Source organism: Anguilla anguilla, chromosome 10, assembly GCF_013347855.1.
Source record: "Anguilla anguilla isolate fAngAng1 chromosome 10, fAngAng1.pri, whole genome shotgun sequence".
Classification (NCBI taxonomy): domain Eukaryota; kingdom Metazoa; phylum Chordata; class Actinopteri; order Anguilliformes; family Anguillidae; genus Anguilla; species Anguilla anguilla.
This window is the reverse complement of record NC_049210.1, coordinates 48,110,971-48,136,127: the sequence shown is the minus strand read 5'-3', so window position 1 is coordinate 48,136,127 and position 25,157 is coordinate 48,110,971. Positions and strand designations below refer to the sequence as shown.

General features: G+C 42.5%; 2 protein-coding genes across 9 annotated transcripts; one reads left to right on the top strand and one right to left on the bottom strand.

The window, feature by feature from the left end:
- The first annotated feature begins 1,642 nt into the window (after window positions 1-1,642).
- LOC118237515 (alpha-adducin-like) lies at window positions 1,643-17,363 on the top strand. Of its 6 annotated transcripts, none has more exons than XM_035436306.1 (17): window positions 1,643-1,774; window positions 3,846-4,051; window positions 4,370-4,535; window positions 4,663-4,814; window positions 5,259-5,339; window positions 5,845-5,994; window positions 6,594-6,728; window positions 6,861-6,959; window positions 7,048-7,221; window positions 7,964-8,212; window positions 9,602-9,697; window positions 9,868-9,957; window positions 10,059-10,076; window positions 11,467-11,553; window positions 12,352-12,508; window positions 13,139-13,240; window positions 13,796-17,363. In XM_035436306.1, the coding sequence occupies exons 2-17, from the start codon at window positions 3,857-3,859 to the stop codon at window positions 13,849-13,851; spliced, it is 2,007 nt and encodes a 668-aa protein (XP_035292197.1). In that variant the 5' UTR covers window positions 1,643-1,774; window positions 3,846-3,856; the 3' UTR covers window positions 13,852-17,363. The 6 variants fall into 6 exon arrangements, with proteins under 6 accessions (XP_035292197.1, XP_035292195.1, XP_035292199.1 ...); XM_035436304.1 differs by having other exon boundaries at window positions 7,964-8,305; XM_035436308.1 differs by lacking the exon at window positions 10,059-10,076.
- On the bottom strand, window positions 17,310-24,884 carry mfsd10 (major facilitator superfamily domain containing 10). 3 transcript variants are annotated; one of them, XM_035436310.1, is made up of 13 exons: window positions 24,755-24,884; window positions 23,697-23,864; window positions 22,491-22,587; window positions 22,204-22,307; window positions 21,391-21,549; window positions 21,034-21,222; window positions 20,061-20,169; window positions 19,803-19,914; window positions 19,332-19,440; window positions 19,015-19,105; window positions 18,505-18,552; window positions 18,297-18,386; window positions 17,310-17,923 (listed from the first exon to the last, which is right to left on the bottom strand). In XM_035436310.1, exons 2-13 carry the CDS (start codon window positions 23,844-23,846, stop codon window positions 17,820-17,822), a joined length of 1,362 nt encoding a protein of 453 aa, XP_035292201.1. In that variant the 5' UTR covers window positions 23,847-23,864; window positions 24,755-24,884; the 3' UTR covers window positions 17,310-17,819. The 3 variants fall into 3 exon arrangements, with proteins under 3 accessions (XP_035292201.1, XP_035292202.1, XP_035292203.1); XM_035436311.1 differs by having other exon boundaries at window positions 23,697-23,867; window positions 24,755-24,877; XM_035436312.1 differs by lacking the exon at window positions 24,755-24,884 and having other exon boundaries at window positions 22,204-22,275; window positions 23,697-23,848.
- Window positions 24,885-25,157: the final 273 nt, after the last annotated feature.

Here is a 25,157-nt window from a genome sequence, read left to right as displayed (position 1 = left end):
GCTTGTTTGCAGTAATCCACACCACATGATCAGGCTTTGTGAACTAGGTATCCATGTTTTTATAGCCACTGTTTTTTTCCTTCAAAAATCAGGGTGCATTGTGATAATTATGTTACCTGACAGTTTTATATAAACACCATGATATAAGATAATGGCATAGTGAGACAGGTGGGCATTGTGGGGGGTTAGGGAGGCAGGTGGGCATTGTGGGGGGTTAGGGAGGCAGGTGAGCATTGTGGGGGGTTAGGGAGGCAGGTGGGCATTGTGGGGGGTTAGGGAGGCAGGTGAGCATTGTGGGGGGTTAGGGAGGCAGGTGGGCATTGTAGGGGGTTAGGGAGGCAGGTGGGCATTGTGGGGGGTTAGAGAGGCAGGTGGGCATTGTGGGGGATTAGTAATACAGCGGAGCGTTGTGGGGGAATGGTGAAAATCAATGAAGGGGGACTGAAATGTTTTCTGTGAAGACCTGGTCACTATTTAAACACTTCAGAAACAGCAGGATAAGGGTGAAAGATTTTTACTTCTAACACAAGGTGCTGTGCACCTTTGAATTTATAATCAGACAATATTTAAAAATTTGTATAATTGATCCAAATTCATATTGATGACCCATTTGGTGCTCTGGCAACTAACAAAAAAATCCCCAGTCCGATCGCTATCTAGCGACACCTGCTGGTTGATCAGACGCCAGTAGACTGCATATGAAAGCTCTTCCTCTGACTGACTGACCCTTTACTGGCTTTAACTTCAAATGAGCAATTGAGCTTCTTTTATCACCAAAATATATCTATTTCTGCAAATAACTTTGCTTATTTAATTTGTTGCACAAAGATAAATTTTGATGTGAAAAAGCTCAGTCACTCTAAGAGGGTAACGATAAGAAGTCTTGGGTGGTTTTCAGAAAAAGGTGAAGTAGATGCTTCAGTCATAATAGCGAACAGTATTTACAGAATACTGTGATTCTTATAAAAATACGCCTACATTGTAGTATTTTCCCCTTAGCCTAACTAGCACTACCTCAAAAGTAGGATACCAGCGGACACTAAAACACTAGGTTAATGAAAAAGATTTGCATGGAAGGCTTTGCATGCAGTGATTACAACGATATAACTTCGGCTGCGCACTCAGACCGCCCCTCCTATCCGTTTCAGCGAGAAGCAGAAGGGATATGGCCGAGCTGATAGATTTTCTGTCCTGGCAAATAACAATATTATTCACCGGCAGTAGTATTCTGCTTGGAAGGGAACGCGATGACATTTTGTTAAACCTTGTTACAAGTGAGGTATTGCTCAAAATAAAAAATAAAAAAAACATATTTTTGAAGTTGCTGATGCATAGGCAGCCAACAGAGTATTCTGTTAAAAATGCAATCGTGATAACAAAACCGACAAATCGACTGGGTAGCCTGCTTCTGGCTAATTCTCAATATAATATTTATGTTTGAATATTTATATAAAAAATACTATATTAAAATATTCGATCTCAATCAGTCCGCTAAATTCCCAACAGACGATAATATGAGTACTTGCCGGCACCATTCTCAGTTGACTTGCATTATAATACGTGCATCTTGTCAGTTTTTTTGACGATCTTTGTGCGAGGCCAGCCCCACGTACTGCTGCCACACCCAGTGAGGGCAGAGGCGGAGCAATGCTGACGCGACAGCTTAGGGCAATCAGAAAACTCCCCCCCCAAAAAAGCAGCTTTATAGGGAAGGTGCAGCTGCTTTAACTCCTGACGAAGAGCCTAGGAAGTTTTTTTTCCCATATTAAACAGGGTAAGATGCACACTAAAATGCATGCATTATGTTTGTTATCCATACCTGTTACAAAAATTATGTGAATTATTTATCCACATTTTTGTGCGCATCGTTGGGTAAGGTGGCTAACCAGTAGTGCACGAGCTAACATTGGCTGTCTCACGGCAGGAACGATAGCACTCGTGATCAAAATGCAGTATTGCTAGTGGAACCGAGGGGCGTGTGTGCTGCAGGTTTTTGTACTTTTCAGAAATGCATACAAATGTAGATTGTTGCCCCGATCTGTACCTTATCAGACAGAAAGACTGGCAAGCAAGTGCATTATGCAGCTAAATAGAGATATTATGGAAAGCCAGCTAGCTAAAACACCTGCTTTGATGCATTTTTTTATTTTGGGGGCCGAGGTTGCAAACTCACGTGTTTGACTTCATTTTATGCACCAATATTGCTAGTCTTCCATCATTATTCACTTCTACTCTTAATTGAAATAATCGATAAATTGTATTATCAGTTAACCAGCTTAGGTGTAGTCTTGATAGTTCCTATACAAGGTAGCCTTGTTCACCCTGCTCCCATTCTCATGCAGTAGCCTACTCAGGATATGGAGTCTGTCCTCTGCCGCAACTATCATAGCTGCCATTTGGAGGAAAAAAATTCCTTTGGCGTCTTAGTTTCTCCTGAAAAAAATGAGACCCTGGCCCACTGGTTACCAGACACGGGTCATCTCGATAGTCGGCCAGATATTAGGGTGTCGTCTCTAATACACAAACATCTAAGTTCTGTGATAGAATATCATGTTTCTTATTGGCCTACACACCAAAAAATTACTTTCCTCCAGTCTAGTGATGTTCAGTGATAGTCATAATTTGTTTGAATCTCTGACTTCAGACCTGTTTCCTCTTTGGTAGGGGACCATTCATTTTAAACCAGTCCTGTTGATTCTGAGAAGGCGGCAGTTCAAACTGCTTTGAAGCGAAGGACAGTCTTTCGGTAGTGAGAGACGCAGGTCAAATACAGCACACGCCCATAAACCGCCCTCTGACCACGTGACTCATACCCCCGCTTGCAAACACAGGAAGAATACAAAGTGAGCTAATGATTTTTTTGATTAACTGGTCGATTCTTGTTATTTTGGAACCAGTCCCTCTGGTTCTGGTTACAACGGTTTCACACCCATTGTCTGGTGTACTTATCCAATTTTTTTGGGAACTAGTTGGTTGAGTGTATTAATTAACTTGTTACTTTAAAATTTTCACCTGGTCTCCTGTCCACATGTATCTACGCAATATGGCCAAAAGTATGTGGACACCTGACATCCAACATCTCATCCAAATATATGGGCATTAATATGCAGTTGGTCCATCTTTTGCTGCTATAACAACCTTCACTCTTCTGGGAAGACTTTATACTAGATGTTGGAGCATTGCTGCAGGGTTTTGCTTCCATTCAGCCAGACGAGTATTAGTGAGGTCGGGCACTGATTGGATGATTAGGCCTGCCTCGGAGTTGGCTTTCCAATTGATCCCAAAGGTGTTGGATAGGGTTGAGGTCAGGGCTCTGTGCAGGCCTGTCAAGCTCATCCACATCGTTTTTATCAAAACCATTTCTACATGGACCTTACTGTATGCACAAGGGCATTGTCATGCTGAAACAGGAAAGGGCCTTCCCAAAACTGTTGGGGAAGCACAGAATTGTCTAGAATGTGATTGAATGCTGTAGCATTAAGATTTTCCTTCACTTGAAATAAGGGTCCTAGCTCAAACCATAATAAACAGCCCCAGAGATACTTTTGGTCATATAGAGTATGTACTGCATGTATATGTTTGTATTTGTTTGTTTTCTTCAATGTCTGCATTTTATTAGCTTTGTTAGCTAAAGCATGAGATTTAAAATTCAGAGTAGTGCCTTCCAGAGAGAAATAAAATCATCCAATCATCTTGTTTGGAAGGAAACTTGATTCTAAACCTTTTGCTTAATTTTCATTGGCAGCATCGAATTATGTATATAGGTGAACAAAAGAAAATACTTTTAAACATAGTTTTTCTTTGTGTGAAAGGGTTACTGTTCTTTCCTGCTGTTTTGCTATCAGACTCTGCTGTGATGGACGGTGGTTCCAGTGATGGGGAGGTGACAGTCCTGCCCCAAACGACAGCCCCACACCAAGAGCGCTACTTCAGCCGTGTAGATGAGAGCGGCCAGGAGCTCCAGCGAGAGAGGAACATCACTGCCAACTTGCGGCAGGACCTCAACATCATGGAGCACACGAAGAGAGTTTCCATGATACTGCAGAGTCCGGTCAGCCTCACAGAAAACAACAAGTGCATCTCCACTTCCGTTTGTACACGAGTAGACCCAAGGTCAACTTTGAAGACCTTGAATTTAGAATGACTGCAACTTTACAGTGAAATATTATAGAGGTCTCAACTCATTTCTTAACAGTAAAACTTGCAATGAAGTTTGAATAAGAGTGTATCTGGCAGAAGTGAGTAGCTGTTCCAAAATGGCCCCCAGTGCAAGGTGGCTTGTTGAATTTGCAGTATGAAGCATGCATGCAAGCATCAGTCTGACCCTCAGCAAGACCGAGTTTTAACACCATGCTCTCTGGGGTTGCAGGTCTTCTGTGATGACCTGGAGACTCTGATACAGGACCAACTGAAAAAGGGGAATAACCCAACCAACCTACTTGCCCTCCAGCAGATTGCTGACTTCATGACCACAACAAGCGTGCCAACCATGTGCCCTGTGGCCCCACAGGGTGGCATGGCTGCCCTCAACATGAGTGAGTCTTTCCCTCTCTATGCTGACTCCATTCGGGCAATATGTCAGAACCTCACTCTTGAACATATCCTGGTAGGTCTTGTGTGACGCTTGCCGTTGGTGACGGCACCATTGTGCGTGGCTTGCAGGTCTTGGGATGGTGACCCCAGTGAACGACCTGCGGGGCTCAGAGTCCATCGCCTATGAGAAAGGGGAGAAACTCCTGCGGTGCAAACTGGCGGCTTTCTACCGGCTCACCGACCTGTTCGGCTGGTCTCAGCTGATATACAACCACCTTACAGTATGCCGCTTCATATCTGAGGATATAATTACAGATTCCTGTTTTTCAGTTCTCTTGGTTCCCATCCTTCTCAGATATATGCTCTATACCACAGGGGGTTGTGTAAAGGAGTTCCCTTGAGTGCTCTTCATAGCCATGGTGTTATGCAAAAGTTTGTGCACCCATGTTCAAATTGCATGTTTTATTGATTTTATATGTGCAAAGGGGTTAACACAACCTCTGCATGGAACACGTAAATTTAACTTCATGTATTTGTGTACCTTCTAATACACAATTACTTTTAATTTGCTGAATTTAAATGTAGTATGTGCTAAAGTTTGAGCTTGGAACACACACGCGCACATACACACAGCCTTTGTAGAATGTCGTGTAAGAAGAGTTAAGCCATTTATTTCAGTGATTCTTCCTTAGTTTGTATAATAATCCCAATGCCTTGTGTTGCAGGTCAGACTGAGTTCTGAGCAGGAGCACTTCCTGATTGTCCCCTTTGGGCTTCTGTACAGTGAGGTCACAGCATCAAGCCTGGTACGATTTTCCCTTGCTGCCATCTACTGTAAGCCTAATGTAGCATAATGTAGCTAAATCATCAAAGTGTTTTTTCTAAGTGTTGACTGCCAGGCTTTTGGGGATGTGCTTATTCTTGTGGCTTAAACTGGAGGGTTGCATTGTGGTGGCCTAAATACTCAGTCACTTTATCCCTAAGATTAGAGATTGATTTGTGTTGGTAATCCAGGAAATGTGTTCACATATGTTTAAGCACGTCTCTTCCAGCATGTTATTTTTTCATGTTTTGTCTGTTTGAACACCATAACTCATTGTAAATATTGATGTGAACAACAGTACAATTGCATCACAAATAGCATGAAACGTGTGTCCTTTCGATTGGCAAGCCATAAGTTGTGTTCTTTATTTTTCATGTACAGCATGACTTTTGAACGAAGCCTTTTTTGTGATGAACACTATAAATTTCATATATATAGCGAACCACCTACCACCATCTGAAACCGATGTTGTCCTAAAACTGTTGCAGGTGAAACTGAACATGCAGGGGGAGGTAGTGGACAGGGGGAGCACCAACCTGGGGGTCAACCAAGCCGGGTTCACTCTCCACTCCGCCATTTACACGGCTCGCCCGGACGTCAAGTGCATCGTCCACATCCACACGCCTGCCGGAGCAGCAGTATGTCTTCTTCCTGTTTCAGCACTGTCACTTCCTGTTTCAGTGGCACACAGGTTGTCTGGTTCACTGTCAGGTTTGTGGAACTAGTCTGAGGTGATATGTGCTTTGTGACAATATGCACTATCCTGCTGGATGTATCCACTTGTAAAAGGGTAGACGGTGGCCATAAAGGGATGCACATGGTCATATACTCCTTGCTTATATTTGAATACAAACTGGCTGTTTAAGCAAGGATTGGTGTTCTCTAATTTGTTGCAACAATTCTAAATCCTACAGCAAGTGGACACACTTGCTGATCTGCTACACTGTTTATGACACTGGTTTTCTTTTTTGGTCAGCTAATTAAATGTTAGCATGTATGGTATAAGGGGAATGATCTGCTCCATGCTGTGTGGTTCCTGCCACATTAGCACCCCAGGCTTGTATATATGCATCTCATGAGGTTTATACCTTACATATATAAACTATTGTCCTCACAGATGCATTACTAAATGCCTACTACCGTGTGTTATTTGGTTCAGCTCGCTAATAGTTTATGAAGCTTTGCATTATAATCCTTTGCCTGTGTGTGGGTCTCAGAGCATTTCCTGTTCTCCCAGGTGTCAGCCATGAAGTGTGGCTTACTGCCCATCTCCCCAGAAGCACTGTCCCTGGGGAAAGTGGCCTACCACAACTACCATGGCATCCTGGTGAATGAAGAGGAGATACAGAAGAACCTGGGGCCTGAGAGCAAGGTACCAGTGCTCATACAGTTCAATTAAAATTAAATTTTACATATCTATGTATAGCATATTTTACATGTATAGCACTTTTTATAGAGACGCTTGTCAGAAAGACGCCACTTGAGCAGTTCTGTTGTCTTTCAGGTTCTTATTCTGCGAAACCGTGGCTTGGTGTCTGTGGGGGAGACTGTGGAAGAAGCCTTTCACTACATCCACAACCTGGTCACTGCATGTGAGATACAGGTGGGAACACACCATCTGATGGCAGTGATAATTATTCTTATCATTGTATAATTATTCTCACTTTTAAAGGTGGGTCTTTGGGTTCCAGGTGCGTACTCTAGCCAACATGGGAGGCCCTGATAACCTGGTCATGCTGGACCCAGTGAAGTACAAAGCCCGACTCCCTCTCTCCGAGACCCAGAGCAGTGCGGACGCTGCCCATCCCAGCTGGCAGCTCGGGGAGCAGCAGTTTGAGGCTCTGATGAGAATGCTGGATAATCTGGTAGGAATGCTGGGAGGGTAAAACCTGTCTCCACTAGCCTGTCTCTGCCTGCCTGTGCTCAACATGGGTGTGTCTGTCTGCATTTCAATACTATTTCTACATTTGTGCTCCTGTTTAAATCAGGCAGGGTTTTTTGATAGCCAGCTGTACCTGCAACATATTTACATTAAATATTAATATATTGCTTATTTTTGCTAAGTTTTTGTATTAAATAAATTGATAAAAGTGGCAAACGGTGTGCCTGAGGAAAAAAGAAAAATTAGCAGCTGTGTAGTGTTGCAGCATTGCTATTCTGTGACTCAATTTCGCGTTGGGCAATTTCCCCGTTGTGGGAGCCTGTTTCCTGTGTGCTGGAAAGGAAGCGTCTAGCGATGTCCTCTTCCATTTAGCTCAGTTCTTCTTGGCACCAGAAAACATAAATATTGCTACATTTGTACTGCAGTAACAATGGAGGACAATATATTAAAATGAATGTATGGTGACAATCACCCTTTAATTGTAAAACAGCAGATAATTATTTGCAAGTTCACTTCCAGTGAAAAATGTAGTAGCCATCGTGAAGATGGCTGAATCAAGTTAATGATTTTGTTATGCACAATGTGATGCCGAATAATTCACAAAAGGCTCATAATAATTAAATGCACTAATTCCAGCATAAAACAAAAAAAAAAAACATTTCTGGCGTTCAAGGTAAAGGTAGTGGAACTGAATACAGTGGATGTAATGTATCTTTTGTTTCTAGGGTTACAGAACAGGATACCCGTACCGCTGCCCCGCGCTGCGCCAAAGAGGGAAGAAATACAGCGATGCGGAGCCGCCTCCCTCTGCCGCGCGCTTGTCCTCTGTGGAGGACTTCAGGTCGGGTCTGCAGACCCCTCTCAAACAGGGCTTTCAGAGGCCGCAAGGAGACCGGGCCGCGAGGCTGCAGGCGGGCCGGTCCGGTCCGGCCTGGGAAGACGGGCTGAGCAGCAGCCCCGGGGGGTCGGCTCAGGTGTGGACGAGCATCACGCGCGGTCACGTGAAACCCCTTCTGCGCTCTCTCTCCGCGGGCGTCTGCGTGCCCAGCTGCATCACCAGCTGCTTGGTCTGTGCCTCTCTTACTGTTCTTACTGCACGTAGAGCCAGTCAGGGCAGAGGCTTTGCTCCCTGCGTGCTTTGAGGACACGGTATGCTCAGCCTGTCCAGACGAACCTTGTGCTCTGTTCAGCAGGCTGTACTGTTTGCCATCAGACTTTCTGTGTTGTAGTTTGAAAGTTGGGCTTTTACTGCGTAAAACTGAGACTGATGGGAGGTGAAGTTAAAAATATACTTTATTGAAAGCAGAATTTCTCTAACAGTATATGATACAAAAATATGATGCTACAGCATATAGTTAATTGGTTTAGACATATCTAACATTACAATTTATTTGATATTTTGAAGAAACATTAAGTCAATGTAAAATCACTTCTTCTTGTTCTTCAAAGCATCAGGGTGTTCTTCCGGCCCATTGCATGTGGGGGTGCATGTTTCAGATGCTCATGGTTTCTTTCCTGGGGGGCCAACAGGGCACAGTATGACAGAAGGGTCATTTGTGCCTGGGGGGGGGGCAGGGTAAATACTGACCTGCTCAGCTTAATGCTTTCTGTCTGCTGTTGTTTGTGTCAGTGCTGGTGCTAAGGTGACACACCCTGGTATATATTGTAAGGTGAAGGGAATATTTGAAGAATGACCTGGTGATCCAGTGATCCAGTCCAGATGTTCACAAGGGCTGAGAAGAATATTCTGCTGTAACCCCAGACTGGTAACCCCAGGAAACAAGCACAAACTAAGAAGCTCCTATTACACAGATGGCATACCAATTGATACTGATCAAACTTGCTGCTAAATATAAGGAAAGTATTTCTTTGTTCTAAGCCAGTGGTTCACAACCCTGTTCCTGGGGACCTACTGTCCATACTTAAGTTAAATAAAATAGACATAGATAGATATAGATGTATTCTGTGTCAGTGTGAGGCATTTAGTCCTCCTTTGACTAATTAAAAGCAAAAGCACAAGGAGGGGCCCCACACAGAGCAGCATGATGCTGAGCCCTGTGTGAGAAACGCTTTTATTGGTACTCTTCCAAAAAACTCATTTTCTGGTCATAAAAGGAAGTTTCCATTCCTGTGTATGATGACAAGGATAGATTAAGTTATCTGAATGCAATCTGTCAAAATAAGATTTAGAAGAGCCCATCCTATATGATCTTGCATCATCATGATTTTCTTTGTCTTTTATTTTTATTTGTTCAAAATGCATGTCTTGTGGTGTAACGTTTGCATGTCAATGTTGTATTTTCTTGTTCTGTATTTGTGGCAGAATTTAGCAAATTGTCTTTCTCTCTATCATGTGGTTGCAGTGGACCAAAGAGGATGCTCTTCGGCAGCCAGCAGTGGCCAATCAGTTTGTTCCCCTGAACACGAACCCGAAAGACGTGCAGGACATGAGGAATAAGGTCTGGTGTAGCCTGGGGCTGCTCTGTCCCTCACACCCTAAACATTACAGATCTGGACATGCGAGCATTCTCACACCCTAAACATTACATTACATTCATTACGTCCAGACATTACAGGTCTGGACATGCGAGCATTCTTCATACACACCTGTATATTTACTCTCACCCAGATCCGTGAGCAGAACCTTCAGGACATTAAAACGGCAGGACCTCAGTCCCTGGTGCTGTCTGGAGCTGTGATTGAACGCACCCTCATTCAGGTGAACCACCTGCCCCTCTCCGCTCGTTCCCTAATTCAGCAGTTTGTGTCTCTCGACCGAGTGCTCCGACAGGTAACCTTGCTCTTATTCTTTGACTGCAGAGAGAAACAGTCTGGCAGGTGAGTGGCAGAGCTAAGCGCATACATTACCCCACCCAGGTGCCCAGGTGCCCCATCATGTCTGTTCCCCCGCTGTGTCTGATTTCATCAGCCTCTGATTAGAATCGCTCATGTGCCGTATACTGAGCATGCTAAAAGCAGACTGTGGTGTAATATATCATATACTGAGCATGCTAAAAGCAGACTGTGGTGTAATATGTCATATACTGAGCATGCTAAAAGCAGACTGTGGTGTAATATATCATATACTGAGCATGGTACAAGCAGACTGTGGTGTAATATATCATATACTGAGCATGGTACAAGCAGACTGTGGTGTAACACTGCATGTGTGAAACCAAGATTTATCTCCTCAAGCTTCTGTTTGCTCTCTTTAATAAACATCCATTATTTAATGCTTGATTATCATTCATTATTAGTCAGACTTTTGAAAGGGTTTTAAGTTAGTTTGTCAGTTTGACAAGTATTGAGGACGGCAGTGACAACAGCTTGTAGTGCCTTATTTGTGGTTGTTCATGTGTTATATAACTGACATTCTTAAATGCTTGTCCTTAATTATGGTGACTTTCCCTTTTATACACTTAAAACTTTAGAGAAACTGGAAGTTATGAGCTTTATGGACTGGGATATAACTTTGAATTATATATAAAATGACATGGTCTTTTTACATATGTAGAATAGTTATGTCTTAAGGTCCGTGGTCAATTATAGGCGCAATGTGGGTGGGAACCCTGCAGAAACACAGGTTTCAAGACCGAGATGAAAATCTGGTGCAACATGGAAGGAAGTGGGAAACTGCTGAAAATGAAAAGGGGTCTGTCTGTCTCCTAACTAAATTCTGTACAGATGGGTGCTTGCTAAGGCTCCCCGAACCCTCTACTGTTTCCCTGTTATTCCCCAATCTCAGCTGCTGTTGGGTTAGAGTTAGGGGTTATTGCAATCAGTCAACACATTATTAGATTTATTAGGGTGGAGAGCCTGTTGCTCATGACGGTGTTTTCTGTGGATGTTCTCAACCCCTTTAAAAATATTTCCTTACATTAAATCAGTCCACACATTTGACACATGTAAAGTGAACTCTGCAATCTTATTCATCTCTTGCATGTTAGGCCTTTAGATAAATTATTTCAGTAGCTTACAAAAATGATGTTGAAACCTCTTCCTTCCATATTTGGAAAGACATATTGAGCTTTTAAAGCAGAAGTAGCTCATCTTTGTGATTGTGAGTGTGTAACCTTGGAACCAACTGCCCATTACCCATACCCACCTCTGTCTCTACACACCTCCATGTGCTCAGTCTGCATGCTGTTTGTGTGCACGTGTGTGTGCATGGTGGTGCGGTGTGAACTACGGGATCTCTCTTCATGGTTCACACACTTTACTGTTGCAGGATGCTCCCCTTTCTGACTGTACGGACTCTATTGATGGGCTCGATCTCTGTGAGCAGACCAATAGCCCTGCTAAATCCATTAGAAAGGTATTTACTGCCATAACCCTGCCATAACGCTGCAGTACTGTCCTTTTGGTTTGTTCTTAAGCCCAAAATTCAACCCCTACCCATACCCCCACCCCCAGTCTAAAAACTGTCAGAACTAGCCAGTTTTTCTTTTTTTAATCCCAACTTTTTAAAATTTTCTCAATCGGGAATGCTACGTCATATTTTTGTGCCACTCTGCAATACCCTCTGTAAGTTCAGGCAAGTGTGAACAAACATTCATTCTTGGAAGTAAACTGAAAACTAAGTGCTCAAAACAATGTGACTCCAAATAGAGTGGGACTGGGCAGAAGCCTTTAGTACAGAAGGGGCACACTGGCACAGAGCAGGAGAATGGGCATAAGCCTTTAGTACAGAAGGGGCACACTGGCACAGAGCAGGAGAATGGGCATAAGCCTTTAGTACAGAACAGACATGTGAAATGCCAACTGGTTTTGAGCGCATGGGTCTTCATCAGGGCGTAATGAGAGGGGTGAACCAGAGTTCATGGCAGTGATCACATTTATAGCCGAGTCTGCACTTCAGATACATGCTGTCAATTAAGCAGTTGCATAGGTTTAAACACACCACACATCGGTATGGCAGAGTCTGTTCACAAACAATCACCTGACAACAAGATACTCATAGAAGTTTTGAAATCACTTTCATCATTTAATCCCAGATAGACCAATGCATCAACCTGAAACTACAGAGCCAGGTAGAGCAAATGAATAAAATCCATTATTAAAGAAAAAGCAACTGATTGGAGGCTGAGTTAGTCCTGTTCTTCTTGGCCTATAGGGCGAGCTGGTGACCGCATCGAAGGCTATTATCAAAAAGGAGTACCAGCCGTGCGTAATCGTGAGTAAGGCCGGACCAAACCCCTTCAACAAGCTGTCAGACCAGGAGCTGGAGGACTACTGCAAGGAGGTTGAGCGCAAACAGAAGGAAACTAAAGGTAAGCCATCTCGAAAATATAAAGATCATTTTTGTTTTATGTTATTATTGTGTTCATTACATATTAGATTTATTATGTCAAAAAGACAAATTGTTGCAAAATATTTAATTAATTGTCAGAAAATCTGTTTGTCAGTGCAGTGTTTCCATAATTTGTGCCAGCACTGTCTGGCAGGAAGGTGAATATGTGGGCACTGGGACAGAGTGGGCACTGGGACAGAGTGGACGTAGAGTCTAAGGATCCCATAACAGCCCTTTATGATCAGTGAAAGCACACCCGTTTGAATGTTTTTATTGAATCAAATTTTGAGTTGGTGGTCACTGAGAAAATATATTTAGCCATAAACATGGTTTGCCATTAGATGGCAGGGTTGGTGTGACTGAGTTCTGAAATCCATCTGTCATGAGAAATTGATATAAATTAATAAAAAGCTGTTAAAACTACTGGATTTGGAAATGAACTTTTTCAACAAATTCTCCATTCCCGTCAAATCCATACCAGTTATTCCAAAATAATTGGTTATTCATAAAAGCCCAGTTAAAATGATCCTTTGTGTATATTTTCTATACTTAAAATTAAGAAAGGAAAATAAAGTTTTGATACTGACAGGATTTATTGAAATGCCTACAGACCATTTACTGGAAATAGAAAATTTACTGGAAACAGAGAAAGAAGCGAAAGATGAAATCCTGAAGCAGGCACCCCCCAGCACTCCATTCAAAGCAGAGGAAGGTATGTTTTTACTGCCTGATCTGTGGTGGCAAATCAGCAGCCAAACCTGCTAGGAAGAAAACGAGACTCCTACACGCAGAATCTCTCCTCGCGAGCGGAAGGCACTCGTGAGCTCTTCATGTGAGCAAAACATTCTCACACAAGTATTCCCTTCACATGAGTAGATGATGTGGACTGATGCTGCTTCAATAACATTCAGGGTATGGTCAATGATATAGTTCTCTCTCAGCCACTTGCATTGTCAAGAATAGCGTTTTAGCATTTTAAAATGAGTTTTGATCGATATAATTCAGGCTTTGTTGATGCTGTTTGTAGATTGATGTGGGTTCATTTCAGGATTTACAGTCGATGCATCAGCTAATGCATGATGTTGCTCTTGCAGGTGATGTACGGCAAACAGTTCTGTCATGAACTGCTTCATTTTCTTTGGGCCTCCTGTTCACTTTGTTTACTTTCACCAAGGAGCAGTCTGTACAGTTTATATAAAATGTGGTGAACATTGGATGACAGTTGCAATGGTACAGCACGTGTAATCCTGCCTTATTCTGTGCGCAGAGTCCCTGCAGGAAGAGAACCAATTGGATGAGAGCAGCATAACCACTTCACAATGACCTCTGACCCTGGATGAGCCCCCTGAGGCCCCTGTAGTCTGACTGCTCGGGAACCTCTAATCTCTACAGCCTGAGCACCAGGAACCTACATCAACGTTGGCCAACCTCGACAGCCAGGAGAAACTCGCTGACCAGGGCAGCAACAAGCATCCAGCTGGTCCCCCTCCACAAATACAAGCATCCAGCTAGTCCCCCTCCACAAATACAAGCATCCAGCAAGTCCCCCTCCACAAATACAAGCATCCAGCAAGTCCCCCCTCCACAAATACAACCATCCAGCTAGTCCCCCTCCACAAATACAAGCATCCAGCTAGTCCCCCTCCACAAATACAAGCATCCAGCAAGTCCCCCTCCACAAATACAAGCATCCAGCAAGTCCCCCCTCCACAAATACAAGCATCCAGCAAGTCCCCCTCCACAAATACAAGCATCCAGCAAGTCCCCCCTCCACAAATACAAGCATCCAGCAAGTCCCCCTCCACAAATACAAGCATCCAGCAAGTCCCCCTCCACAAATACAAGAATCCAGCTAGTCCCCCTCCACAAATACAAGCATCCAGCAAGTCCCCCTCCACAAATACAAGCATCCAGCAAGTCCCCCCTCCACAAATACAAGCATCCAGCAAGTCCCCCCTCCACAAATACAAGCATCCAGCAAGTCCCCCCTCCACAAATACAAGCATCCAGCAAGTCCCCCCTCCACAAATACAAGCATCCAGCAAGTCCCCCCTCCACAAATACAAGCATCCAGCAAGTCCCCCCTCCACAAATACAAGCATCCAGCAAGTCCCCCCTCCAGAAATACAAGCATCCAGCAAGTCCCCCCTCCAGAAATACAAGCATCCAGCAAGTCCCCCCTCCACAAATACAAGCATCCAGCAAGTCCCCCCTCCACAAATACAAGCATCCAGCAAGTCCCCCTCCACAAATACAAGCATCCAGCTAGTCCCCCTCCACAAATACTGTAAAATCTCTGCACTCTTTCCCTCCAAAGGAGGAACAAGGATCCTAAGGCTGTCTTCACAAAATGCCATGCTTTTATTTGTATATTTTACACTAGTGTTCACCTCCAGTGTACAATGCAGTAGGTTTAAATATGATTTGTAGTGATTGAGTGTAGCTGTGTGGCAGTAGATGCCTTTTTTAGTCCACAATTAGAAGTGAGGATAGATATAATTTCCTTTTTTGAGGTGAATACTGCATCTGTATGCTCATTTTCCACTAGACTGCATTAGGACTATATTGAAAGTGTCATTTTAAGATCCATAACTTGACCCATAAGGCTGCTAATGGCAGCAGCATTGAGGCTCATGACAGGTTTCTCTTTAGGTAAAAACATAGTTAACGTAATTAACATAAGTTAATTACCTGCTGGCTAAGAGGAGCTACTGCACATTTGCAGGCAAATCCCTGCAAGTGCGCTGTGATTCTGCTTCAAGAAAAACATTTCATTGATAATCAGTTTTAGGCATGAGGAGTGCATGAAATGTAGAAATTAAACCTTTGGAGGAAAATGGTTATTGGCCACATTCACAACATGGGATAATTGTAGAGTTCGTGCAAGTTCAAATTTAAGTTCAGTTTAGATCATATATCACAGGTACTGAAGACACAGATGCACCAATTTAAACAGAAGTAAGGAACTTTTTACGGTCTATTATTTTTGTAAATCAAGCATCAACAACTTTGGAAATGATCGTTAGATTGTTTTTTTTGTTTTTTTTAAGTGAGGCCCCAGGAATGTTCAGTATCTTTTATTTCAGTATTTGGTTACATTCGTGTTAGTCGGTTCCTTAGGAGTGCAGAGAATATCACTTCCTCCATGTTTCTCCACTAATGGCCAGTTGGGGAAGGGGGACATTTTAAAAATCCAGGAAATCGGTTGCTGGTGGGTTTCAACTCTTCGTACAAAAGTTAGAAAATGGTTAGATATCTTTGGAATCATTAGTGTCCATCATATCCTGAAAGTGTGGAAGTCTCTGAATCTCAGATTGTGAGAACAATGGAGGCATCTCTTTTGTCTAGTTTTTCAGGTATGTTCATAAATGCATAAACGCTCTGCCATTTAAAGCCGAAAGGGAGATGGTGTCTGAGCACAGACTGTGAGGTTTAAGCTCAGAATTTATTGCCTTTCTGTGATTGTCCATCTTGAGTTTTCCTGCAAATAGGGAGGCTTTGACTTGGCTGGATTGTGTGCTGAGTAAATTCATTAACCTCAAATATCAGACAGTGTAATCCAGATAAAAATGGTGGACGTGCAGGTATTTGTGCTGGGTGTAGACACCATATATTACAGCTGTAATTATGCAAAAACGGTGGCTTTTTACATGCACTCACAAAAAAGGAAAAAGGTACTTCACTAGTTGCTACTGGCAGCCACTGTACTGGCAGCCTTGTCCTTTTTAAAACTATTATCATTATTATTATTATTTAGGGGCCCAAGCATTGTATTTCTTGGTTTTGTTGATTTTCTTCCATTGATTTTCAGTTCTGGAAAAACTACCAGATGGTTTTTACCAGACTGCACATTGATCGAGGGGTACACCAAATGACAATTGAGTGATTTTGGCCCCAGTTAAACACTTGGTGCTACTACATCAAATGGTTGAAAATGCTATATTTGACAGGCCATAACTCCTGATCCCTTTGACCTATAATCAGTGTTCTTTTTTCCTAGATTCCTCTCCTTTCATGGAACAGATTTATCCATACGCCAGAAAAGTGTGGTAAGGATTTTTTTGTTGAAAAACCTTAAGTCGATCCCCTTTTAGATGCTTTGACCAATTTGCACAAGACTTGGTAACTATAGCAGTTATTCTTTAATCCCAGGATAAGCAAGGTTGCTACGGGTAACCCCATGCCTGTAGTAAGCCAGTGAATTTGCATGTGGGTGTGGCTCTTTACCAAAAAGCTAATAAATCCCAAAAGGTTGGACAAAAAGTGATGAAACTATGTGCCTATTTACCGCTCAATCCTTAGGACTGCCCTGAAGTACTATTAAATGTAGTTTTGCAAATGTATTGCCAAGTTATGCAAGTTGTCAGTTTATGCAAAAACATGCCAAATGTACATCGCCTAGAAACTGTTTTACCTGTTTTTTGTGCAATTAATTATTTTTAAAACTCTTGCCCAACTCATTGTTATAATTTGTCAGTAAGAAAGAAAAAAAAAATTCATTAAGTGGTTAAATTCCTAATCTCTATAATACTCATAGTTGTCCCATAAATGTATTTATATTTTGTATGATTAAACAGTTAAAAAACATGTTAAGACCATACAAACAATAATATGTATGCCTGTACTGTAATATGTTCTGATTTCTGAAATCTTATCTCTTCACAATCCTGTGGCTCCATCATTGTCTTGGACAAAATGTTCCTGTTAAGTGTACAATGCAATCATTTTTTATTTTAAATAAGTCAGTGAAAAAATCGTACCCACTATTTTTTCCTCTTGGACTAAAATGTCTTTAACATTGCAGACTTTCTGTAATAAATACTTCCTTGCCAGTGTTGATGATCAAAAGTGTAGAATGTCTGACTCATCTTTCTGAAAAGTGAGGCTAACATAACGGCACCAGGAAGTGCTTTAAGGAACTACTAATAATTTGCACAAAATACTGATTTCTCATAAATACTGCAAGTCAGGCAGATTATGCATACAATGCAAATTTGTTAACACAATGCCTTTCCCAATGCAGTTATTCTGTTCTACAACTGCAATGGTATATTTACACTACAGTACTGTTTACTACACACTTTTGGAGAGCACTGTACATGTTTGCAAAAAGGCCATGACTCTATTTTCCACACATACCAAACCCAAAATATAAACTTTATAGGTCCAAATGGCAAAATTATATTATTATACAACAATATAAAAGCTCCATTATAAAAAACATAATCCGAAGAATGTCTGGTGCAGTGCAAGGGTCCGAGACTCCACCCATCGCTCTGAGACTCCGCCCATCACTCCTCCTTGGACCATCTTTGTCGTCTCAGCAAAGCCAACGGCAAAATGAAAAAGGCAGAACTGACGACAAAGCAGACCTCTGATCCAGCCAACCAGTACACTGGAAAATAAACAACGCAACATCACAGCCAAAATGTTTCAGAAGGCGTTTGTTTTCACAAGTATGTAATATTTAAACATCTGGTAAAAGCGTGGGGACACACCAATAGTAATATCTTTGATTTAATTCAAGGGGGTAAAACTTTAGTTTGAATAACGGAGGGGTTGAAATGCATAGACGCCGGGAACTGAAACCCCCAGGGGTGGGTGGGGGGGGGGGGTCTGGATGTATGCCACCCCAATTTTTAAAGAACAGCAGTGAAGTGATCATTTCTGGTGGCACACATGAATATAAACACTGCATACCATCACTCCGTTATCAACACTGAGCCATTACCCAGAATTTCATGTTCAGGGCAGTACAAAGGACTCACCTGAAGATGCCAAAATAGGCCCTAGCGCTCGAGCCAGCGCTCCCAAACTTCGGAGAATTCCCATCACCGTTCCTTTCTGACTGGCCAAACCTGCAGAGGTGGAACAGTCATGTGCTTCCCAATGTGAACAAGTAAAACACGTAAGAAAAGCTAAAGTAGGTGAGGGCAGCAGACTGATGAATGTACTGATTCCATAATCATCCCTCACCATATTCAGAGACCTGGGCTGACAGACATGGGACAACCACTGCAGCAGCTGCAAGGACAGACGGACAAACGGTCAATGACACGGTCAATTACAGTTTATAAACTGCGGGGAACAGAAGGGTCTGTTCTTGCAGGCTTCACAGACAATGACCGCAGGGATGGTTCTAGAAGATAATGAAACCCAAGAAAAGTGTTTGGTTTGAAGCTTCGTAAAATTCTACAACTCTTTCCATGGGTTTCATTGTATAAGTTATCTACCAGAAATCTCCAGTTTAATTCAACTGTCCATTACATTTTTCAGAGTAAATTTAAACTACTGATTATATGCATAAACCATGCCTTTTAATATGTGGAACTTAATCCTGTAGTAATATCCCTTTTCTATTAGCTGTTTTCCTGCTTTACCACCCTTGCCAAAGACAAGTATTTATTTAACAGCGTGATGTTTTTGAATGAACTTAATAACCAAAGATCTGTTTAGTTATCAAAGCAGCATTCAGGTAAAGCTTACCAAATGAGTACAGAAATAACCCAGTGTAGAGCAGAGTCAAATTCCAGGCCAATCCAACGAGGATGAAGGCGGGGATCAATGACATGATTGCCTGGAGGACGGGGACAGGTTTTAAAATGATACCCAGAGCTGACTGCATGTGACATTCTGGTAAATACTGAGCATTATCACAACCACTAGTGAAACTGAAGTAAGACCTTGCCATCCAGATTGCCTAAGCATTTTTCTGCATTATCATATCAACACCAGGATCCTCCATTTTGTTTCATCCCAATGCTGAGTAAACTTTTCAGCATATGAAGTACAGGTGCTTTTACCAGCCTAATGGTCCTGATCTGATGACCTGGTTTGATCCTGCGGGCGTATCCACCCTGGATTACTGCCATGGTGATTCCAATGAAGAAGAACATCTTCCCCTGGTCCATGCTGGAAGACATAAAGATGCCATTTTAACATCAGTTGTGTTATAACAAGGTGCCTGCAAAGTTATTCCATTTATCAACTCCTGTTTGAGTCTGTGAGTGATTCCTATGTTCAGATTTATATCTGCTTTTGATGGATCTCTGGTGCAACCTCAACATTGGGTGATAAAACACAAAATGCATTATATCCTGAACACATTATAAATGTATTCTTCACCAAAATGACTTATGGTTAAGGTTATGCTAAGTAAATAAATTATGACATGCTTCATGGTGAAGTCTAATCCTTACTATGTACTGTGTATTGATGACCACAGAATTTGCTGTTCATTGACTTCCTTCTCCGTTCAGAGAAAAGTTCCATACCTGGTGAACTGGAACCGCTGATGAGTCAGGAAGCTGAGCGTGAACTCCAGTCCAGAGAAGAGAAACAGGTAGGAGAAGTAGACCAATCCCAGTGCTCTCAGATTCTCCATGCCTGACGTCCACCAAAGATAAAGTCACAAGCACTCTTTAAAATGAAATGAAGCTGTGGAGTTGGTTCAGCTACTGAGGAACATAAATCCTGAAACATGTTAAGCACGGGTCAATGACGTGGCTTGGGCAAGCAGGTATGGGACTCACTCTGTTTGGAAGGTGAGTCTTCTCTCCGTGTTACAGCAGAGAAACGGAACAGGGCCACGGGGCTGAGGAGGTCCCTGGTCTCCTGGAAGCCTGAGGACACCGAGGAGCCCTGGCAGGAAGCAGCCATTACTGCACTTGCAGTGCCATTAGACAGCACTGCACCATTACTGCACTTGCAGTGCCATTAGACAGCAGTGCACCATTACTGAACTTGCAGTGCCATTAGACAGCACTGCACCATTACTGCGCTTGCAGTGCCATTAGACAGCACTGCACCATTACTGAACTTGCAGTGCCATTAGACAGCACTGCACCATTACTGAACTTGCAGTGCCATTAGACAGCACTGCACCATTACTGCGCTTGCAGTGCCATTAGACAGCACTGCACCATTAGTGAACGGACACATCAGACGCCTCTAGCGTTGGCTGTTTGAGTGCGCATGTGCAAGCTTCCGATTTACACAGAACGAGTCTAAAGAATCTGTGGAGAACACTAACAGACAAAATGCACTCACTGAGTGAACTGGCAAGAATTTTATTAAAGAAATGAATATGAATTTAAGTAAATAAAACACGATTTTTTAAAGGAAGGCTAAGCCTCTGCCTAAATAGACAATCCATCACTGCGTTATTCGCTTTGAATTAGTGCTTTATATTAATTCACCAACCACATGGCACCACCATTTTGTCCATCTTAGTCTACATAGCATGTGTATGGGTGGGGGCAGGGAAACCATTTCTGAGCCTGGGAAACCTCTTTGGCAGCGTTATCTGCGGTATGATGGCTGCATGACCCCAGGCTGCCACACTTCCTTGTTAGTCGAGCACATTCCCATGTTTGTTCAGCAAGCTCTCGTGTTACAAATCAGAACTGGTATACTAGCAAGTTTTTCTTGAATGAATGAATGAACACCTCTATCCAAACAATCCATAATTAAAAAGAAACTTCCAACAGGTTGCCAAGAGCTCACCTTGGTGTCTTTACGCAGAGTTTCAGGTAGCATGATGAAGATGAAGATTAGGTCTGCTGTGGAGAAGAGCAGTGCCAGGACAGCTGGGCCTAGGTAGAACACCTCCTCCAAACTGGACCTTCGGGCAAAGTAGGCCCCAATCAGAGGCCCTACTGTGAAGCCCATTGAGAAAGCTACACCAATCATCGCCTGGCAACAACACAAACATGCAGAGAGTATATTAGGTGGCGTGATAGCATTCTACTCTGGCTGTAATTCTCAGATTCTGGGCAGAGCGTCTGAGCTCAGTTGAAGGGAAACAGCAGGAAATTGAGGGAAGCTGAGGAAAGTGGGCGCTAAGTCACGCGGCGTCCCTACCATCCCTCGGGTTCGCGCTTTGGGGCAGGACAGGTCCGCCACGATGGCGGTGCAGAGGCTGACGTTCCCCTTGCAGATGCCCCCCACCACTCGGGACAGCAGGAACACGCTGAAACTGCGGGACAAAGCCCACAGAGCGTAGGAAGACATCAGTCCCACCTGTAAGGCAAAGGGCCACACTGATCAGCCCTACCTGTAAGGCAAAGGGCCACACTGATCAGCCCTACCTGTAAGGCAAAGGGCCACACTGATCAGCCCTACCTGTAAGGCAAAGGGCAACACTGATCAGCCCTACCTGTAAGGCAAAGGGCCACACTGATCAGCCCTACCTGTAAGGCAAAGGGCCACACTGATCAGCCCTACCTGTAAGGCAAAGGGCCACACTGATCAGCCCTACCTGTAAGGCAAAGGGCCACACTGATCACCCACACCTGCAAGCCAAAGGGCCACACTGATCACCCAATATGGATGTAAATACCCTTAAATTAAAGCCAACAGTCTGCACGTTAACCTCATATTCATTGTTTCATTCAAATCCAATGTGCTGGAGTTCAGAGCAAAAACAAGTGGTTTTTTTGCATTTAACTTTTGCATTTGACATTTTATGCGAGCAACACCTGTGGAGATGTTAATCGTGGATTTGACATTTACACCAAACATTTTCCAGGACAAATCATTGTTTTCCAGGACATTTGTGCAACTTTCCATAATTTTTCCATTATGGAAAACTGCATCCAAAACTTCCCGGTTTTCCAGGACACATGGGAACGCTGTTTTGTTTGAGTGAAGAATACTGCAGACGGGAATACTCACTGTGGTCAGCATCATCAGGGGTCTCCTCCCATAGTAATCAGACGCTGCACCAGTGAGAGGTGAGCTCAGGAACTGCAGCAGAGAGAAGAGGGACCCGATCAGACCTGAGAGGCGAACCAGAGACAGTGGCCACAAAGCATGCTGTCATAGCACAATCATTATAAAATTAGCATGTGCACTACATAGAATTTAAGCACAGATACTGAAGTATGCTGAAAAATATATTCAATTAGGCAGCCAGTTTCTATGAGCTACTACTATGGATCACAATTTAAATATTCCATTACCCCCAAAGAGGACTGTGTTGTATTTAGTTTCAGTGGGAGCCTGTACAGTGTCTCTGAACCAATCCACAAGGCTCTGTAGTGACTGATATACAGCATCCTGTGAAAAAATAAAAATAAAAGGTCAAATACAGCAAAAAATACAAACATTGTTTTTAAAAAGGAGTAAATAATGGAACAGTTTAAAGAAAGACTACTCTTTGAATATCCAATTTAAGATATTCGTGAGTATGTGCTATTTTCCAGGTTTCATGCAAATTCGTCAAAGCATCTAGGAAGGGACTGATTTAGGTATTTCAAATAAATTAAAAATAGCAGAAAATCTAACCACATACACTTCAACATGGCTGAGAGGGGAGGACTCCAGGAAAACAGTCATATTGATGCATTTTCAAGCATTGTAGCACTGCCAAGTTGCCAATCAGATCCAGAATGGCTCATTTTGTGGTAATCCTCTGGCAATGTGCCAAGTTTCATAAAAAGGGAACAAGCGGTTGCGCCAGAGCTGTACAACAGGGTGCCGTGAACCTTTGGTGTTTGGCCCCCCTAATCCCCCCCGACATCGAAAAAAATTGTGACAACTTACAAGTAGCATTTAGCCTTTCATTTTAAACTAGAAAATACATTTCATGCTGTCCTCATAAACCAAGTGAGTTTCAATGGGAAACAGAGATGCAGTTAGGCTTCGGTGTATTTCCAGCGTTTTACAATGGAAAGTAGCTTGTTTCTGTTTAATACCCACTTTTTTGCATATGTGATAACTAGTAACAAAGATAATGAAAGATAACTAACCCAGTCTGTCCATAACTCATAACCTAGGTTAGTAGGGCTGTCTCTGAGGTTCTGAATATGCTATGGTTGTTTGGGCTTGATGTTTTTACTTTATCTTCAGTTCTGCTACACTTGTCGTGTCTTGGCTAGGTCTCAACCACATGCAAAAATAGGTTTTAAATACCAATGAGACACCATAGTAAAATAGTTTATTTAAATTCAAAAAAACTTCTAAGAAGCTTACATTTTACAAATAGCGCATAGAATGCATTAAGGTTTCAAAACCCAGCGAACACAAAATGTTCTCACAATATTAATTGAATATTTAATGTTATACCTTTGCCACTGCAGCAAAATTGTGAGACCGTTTTTTTCTGTTCGCTGGGAACAGTGGGCATCAGTTTAAAACCGTGGCCCGATCTATGCGGGTCTACTTACTTCAGTTTGTCCATAGTGGTCTAGAATAGAGGGAAGAAGAGGAAGAATTAAAGTGAATCCAAGCAAGTCCAGGAGCAGGGCGCAGAAAACCACCGCAATGACCCGTGAAGAGCCAGCGTCCTCTTCAGGTGAGGTATCGGAGCATTTCATCCTGTCTCTAGAGGTGAGCTGCTGGGAACACGATACATCTGATGAGCGTATTAAAAACATTACGCTTATCTGGAGCACTGACACTCCCAATATTGAATAAGTGAAAATACCCTAATATCTATAAGCTAATATAAACTAAGACTGTAGTTAACGTAGAAATATATATTTTTTCTTAAAGAGACAACTTCTTGCATGTCAGAATCTGTTCTTGTGCCCCGCCCCTTTGTAGAATGATAAACTATAGCTACCAGGAAGTTCCTGCCTATCAGCGAGAGGATAAAAAAATCTTAATTTAAACATAATGTTTAAAAATGACAGCTTTGTGAACACAAATAGAAATCACTGAATCACACCAAGACATGTAACCCATGATTCCAAAGTACAATAAGGAAATTAGTAGTCTACAAATTTTAGGACTTCCCCGAACCCATCGTCATAAACTAACTTGATTTTAGATAAACAATAGGCTATTAAAGCAACAGCCTCGAGGAAAAAGAAACACAGGCAACTAATAAATTAAGCAATATGATTGTTTATGTGAACCCGGAAACTGGTTATCATGCCTATATTTTTGCTTTGGACAGCCTTAAACTCTTGTTAACTGGCCTATAGTTAAATCATCTTGTAGTGTGTATAGGTTCCAGTCATTGTCATGTACGAAGCCAGGGGTAGTTATCAGCCTATGCGTGTTTTAAAAAAATGTAGTCGAGTAATCTAGTTACAGAAGCAGAAGTGTCTAAATTCTTTTGGATATCCCAATAATTCAATTTGTAGCATACTCGAGCATGATCTAGTTTTCGTTTCAGAAATGCGAGTATGGTATGCTTTAAAAACGTGCTATGTTTACACCGTCCATCCTCGAATTCCAACAGCTAGCTTACATTTTTGTTGAAGACGCATTAGCCTACCTTCAAAACCAGCGGCGTATCTTGGGTTACTCTGTCTCCCACGCTGAACGACGGCACATTCTGTTTTCATAGTAGGCTAATGCATGGCAGAAACTGCCTTCTAATTTCTAAAGACCAGGAAGCGGTTTCCTATTTCATTGGCTTGCAGAGAAAAAAAGTGACGCATGCGTTCAGAATCTTGCCAGTCAGTTAAAAAGTTTGTTTAAAAGATGTGTAGATAAAATAAAATGCAGACTAATTATGTACACTGAATACAAATTAATGAACGTTTAATACAGTGTTAGACAGAGGTAAAGAAACACATCTACTGATTTACCATTCAACAGATTTCTTTCATAGATGGCTTTATTCGTGGTAAAAGGACCGCGGTGAAATCCAAAGGGCAAGAAAGAGAAATGTCTTT

Bases quoted from the DNA above. Each gene is read 5' to 3' on its own strand.
- LOC118237515 (XM_035436304.1), top strand. From the start codon at position 3,857: ATGGACGGTGGTTCCAGTGATGGGGAGGTGACAGTCCTGCCCCAAACG. The intron at 8,306-9,601 runs GTCTGTGCCTCT...ATGTGGTTGCAG, and splicing joins GCTGCATCACCAGCTGCTTG to TGGACCAAAGAGGATGCTCT. The intron at 11,554-12,351 runs GTATTTACTGCC...CTTGGCCTATAG, and splicing joins CTGCTAAATCCATTAGAAAG to GGCGAGCTGGTGACCGCATC.
- mfsd10 (XM_035436310.1), bottom strand. From the start codon at position 23,846: ATGAAATGCTCCGATACCTCACCTGAAGAGGACGCTGGCTCTTCACGG. The intron at 22,588-23,696 runs GTAAGTAGACCC...ATTTTTTCACAG, and splicing joins ACCACTATGGACAAACTGAA to GATGCTGTATATCAGTCACT. The intron at 19,106-19,331 runs GTAAAAGCACCT...CCCGTCCTCCAG, and splicing joins AGATCAGGACCATTAGGCTG to GCAATCATGTCATTGATCCC.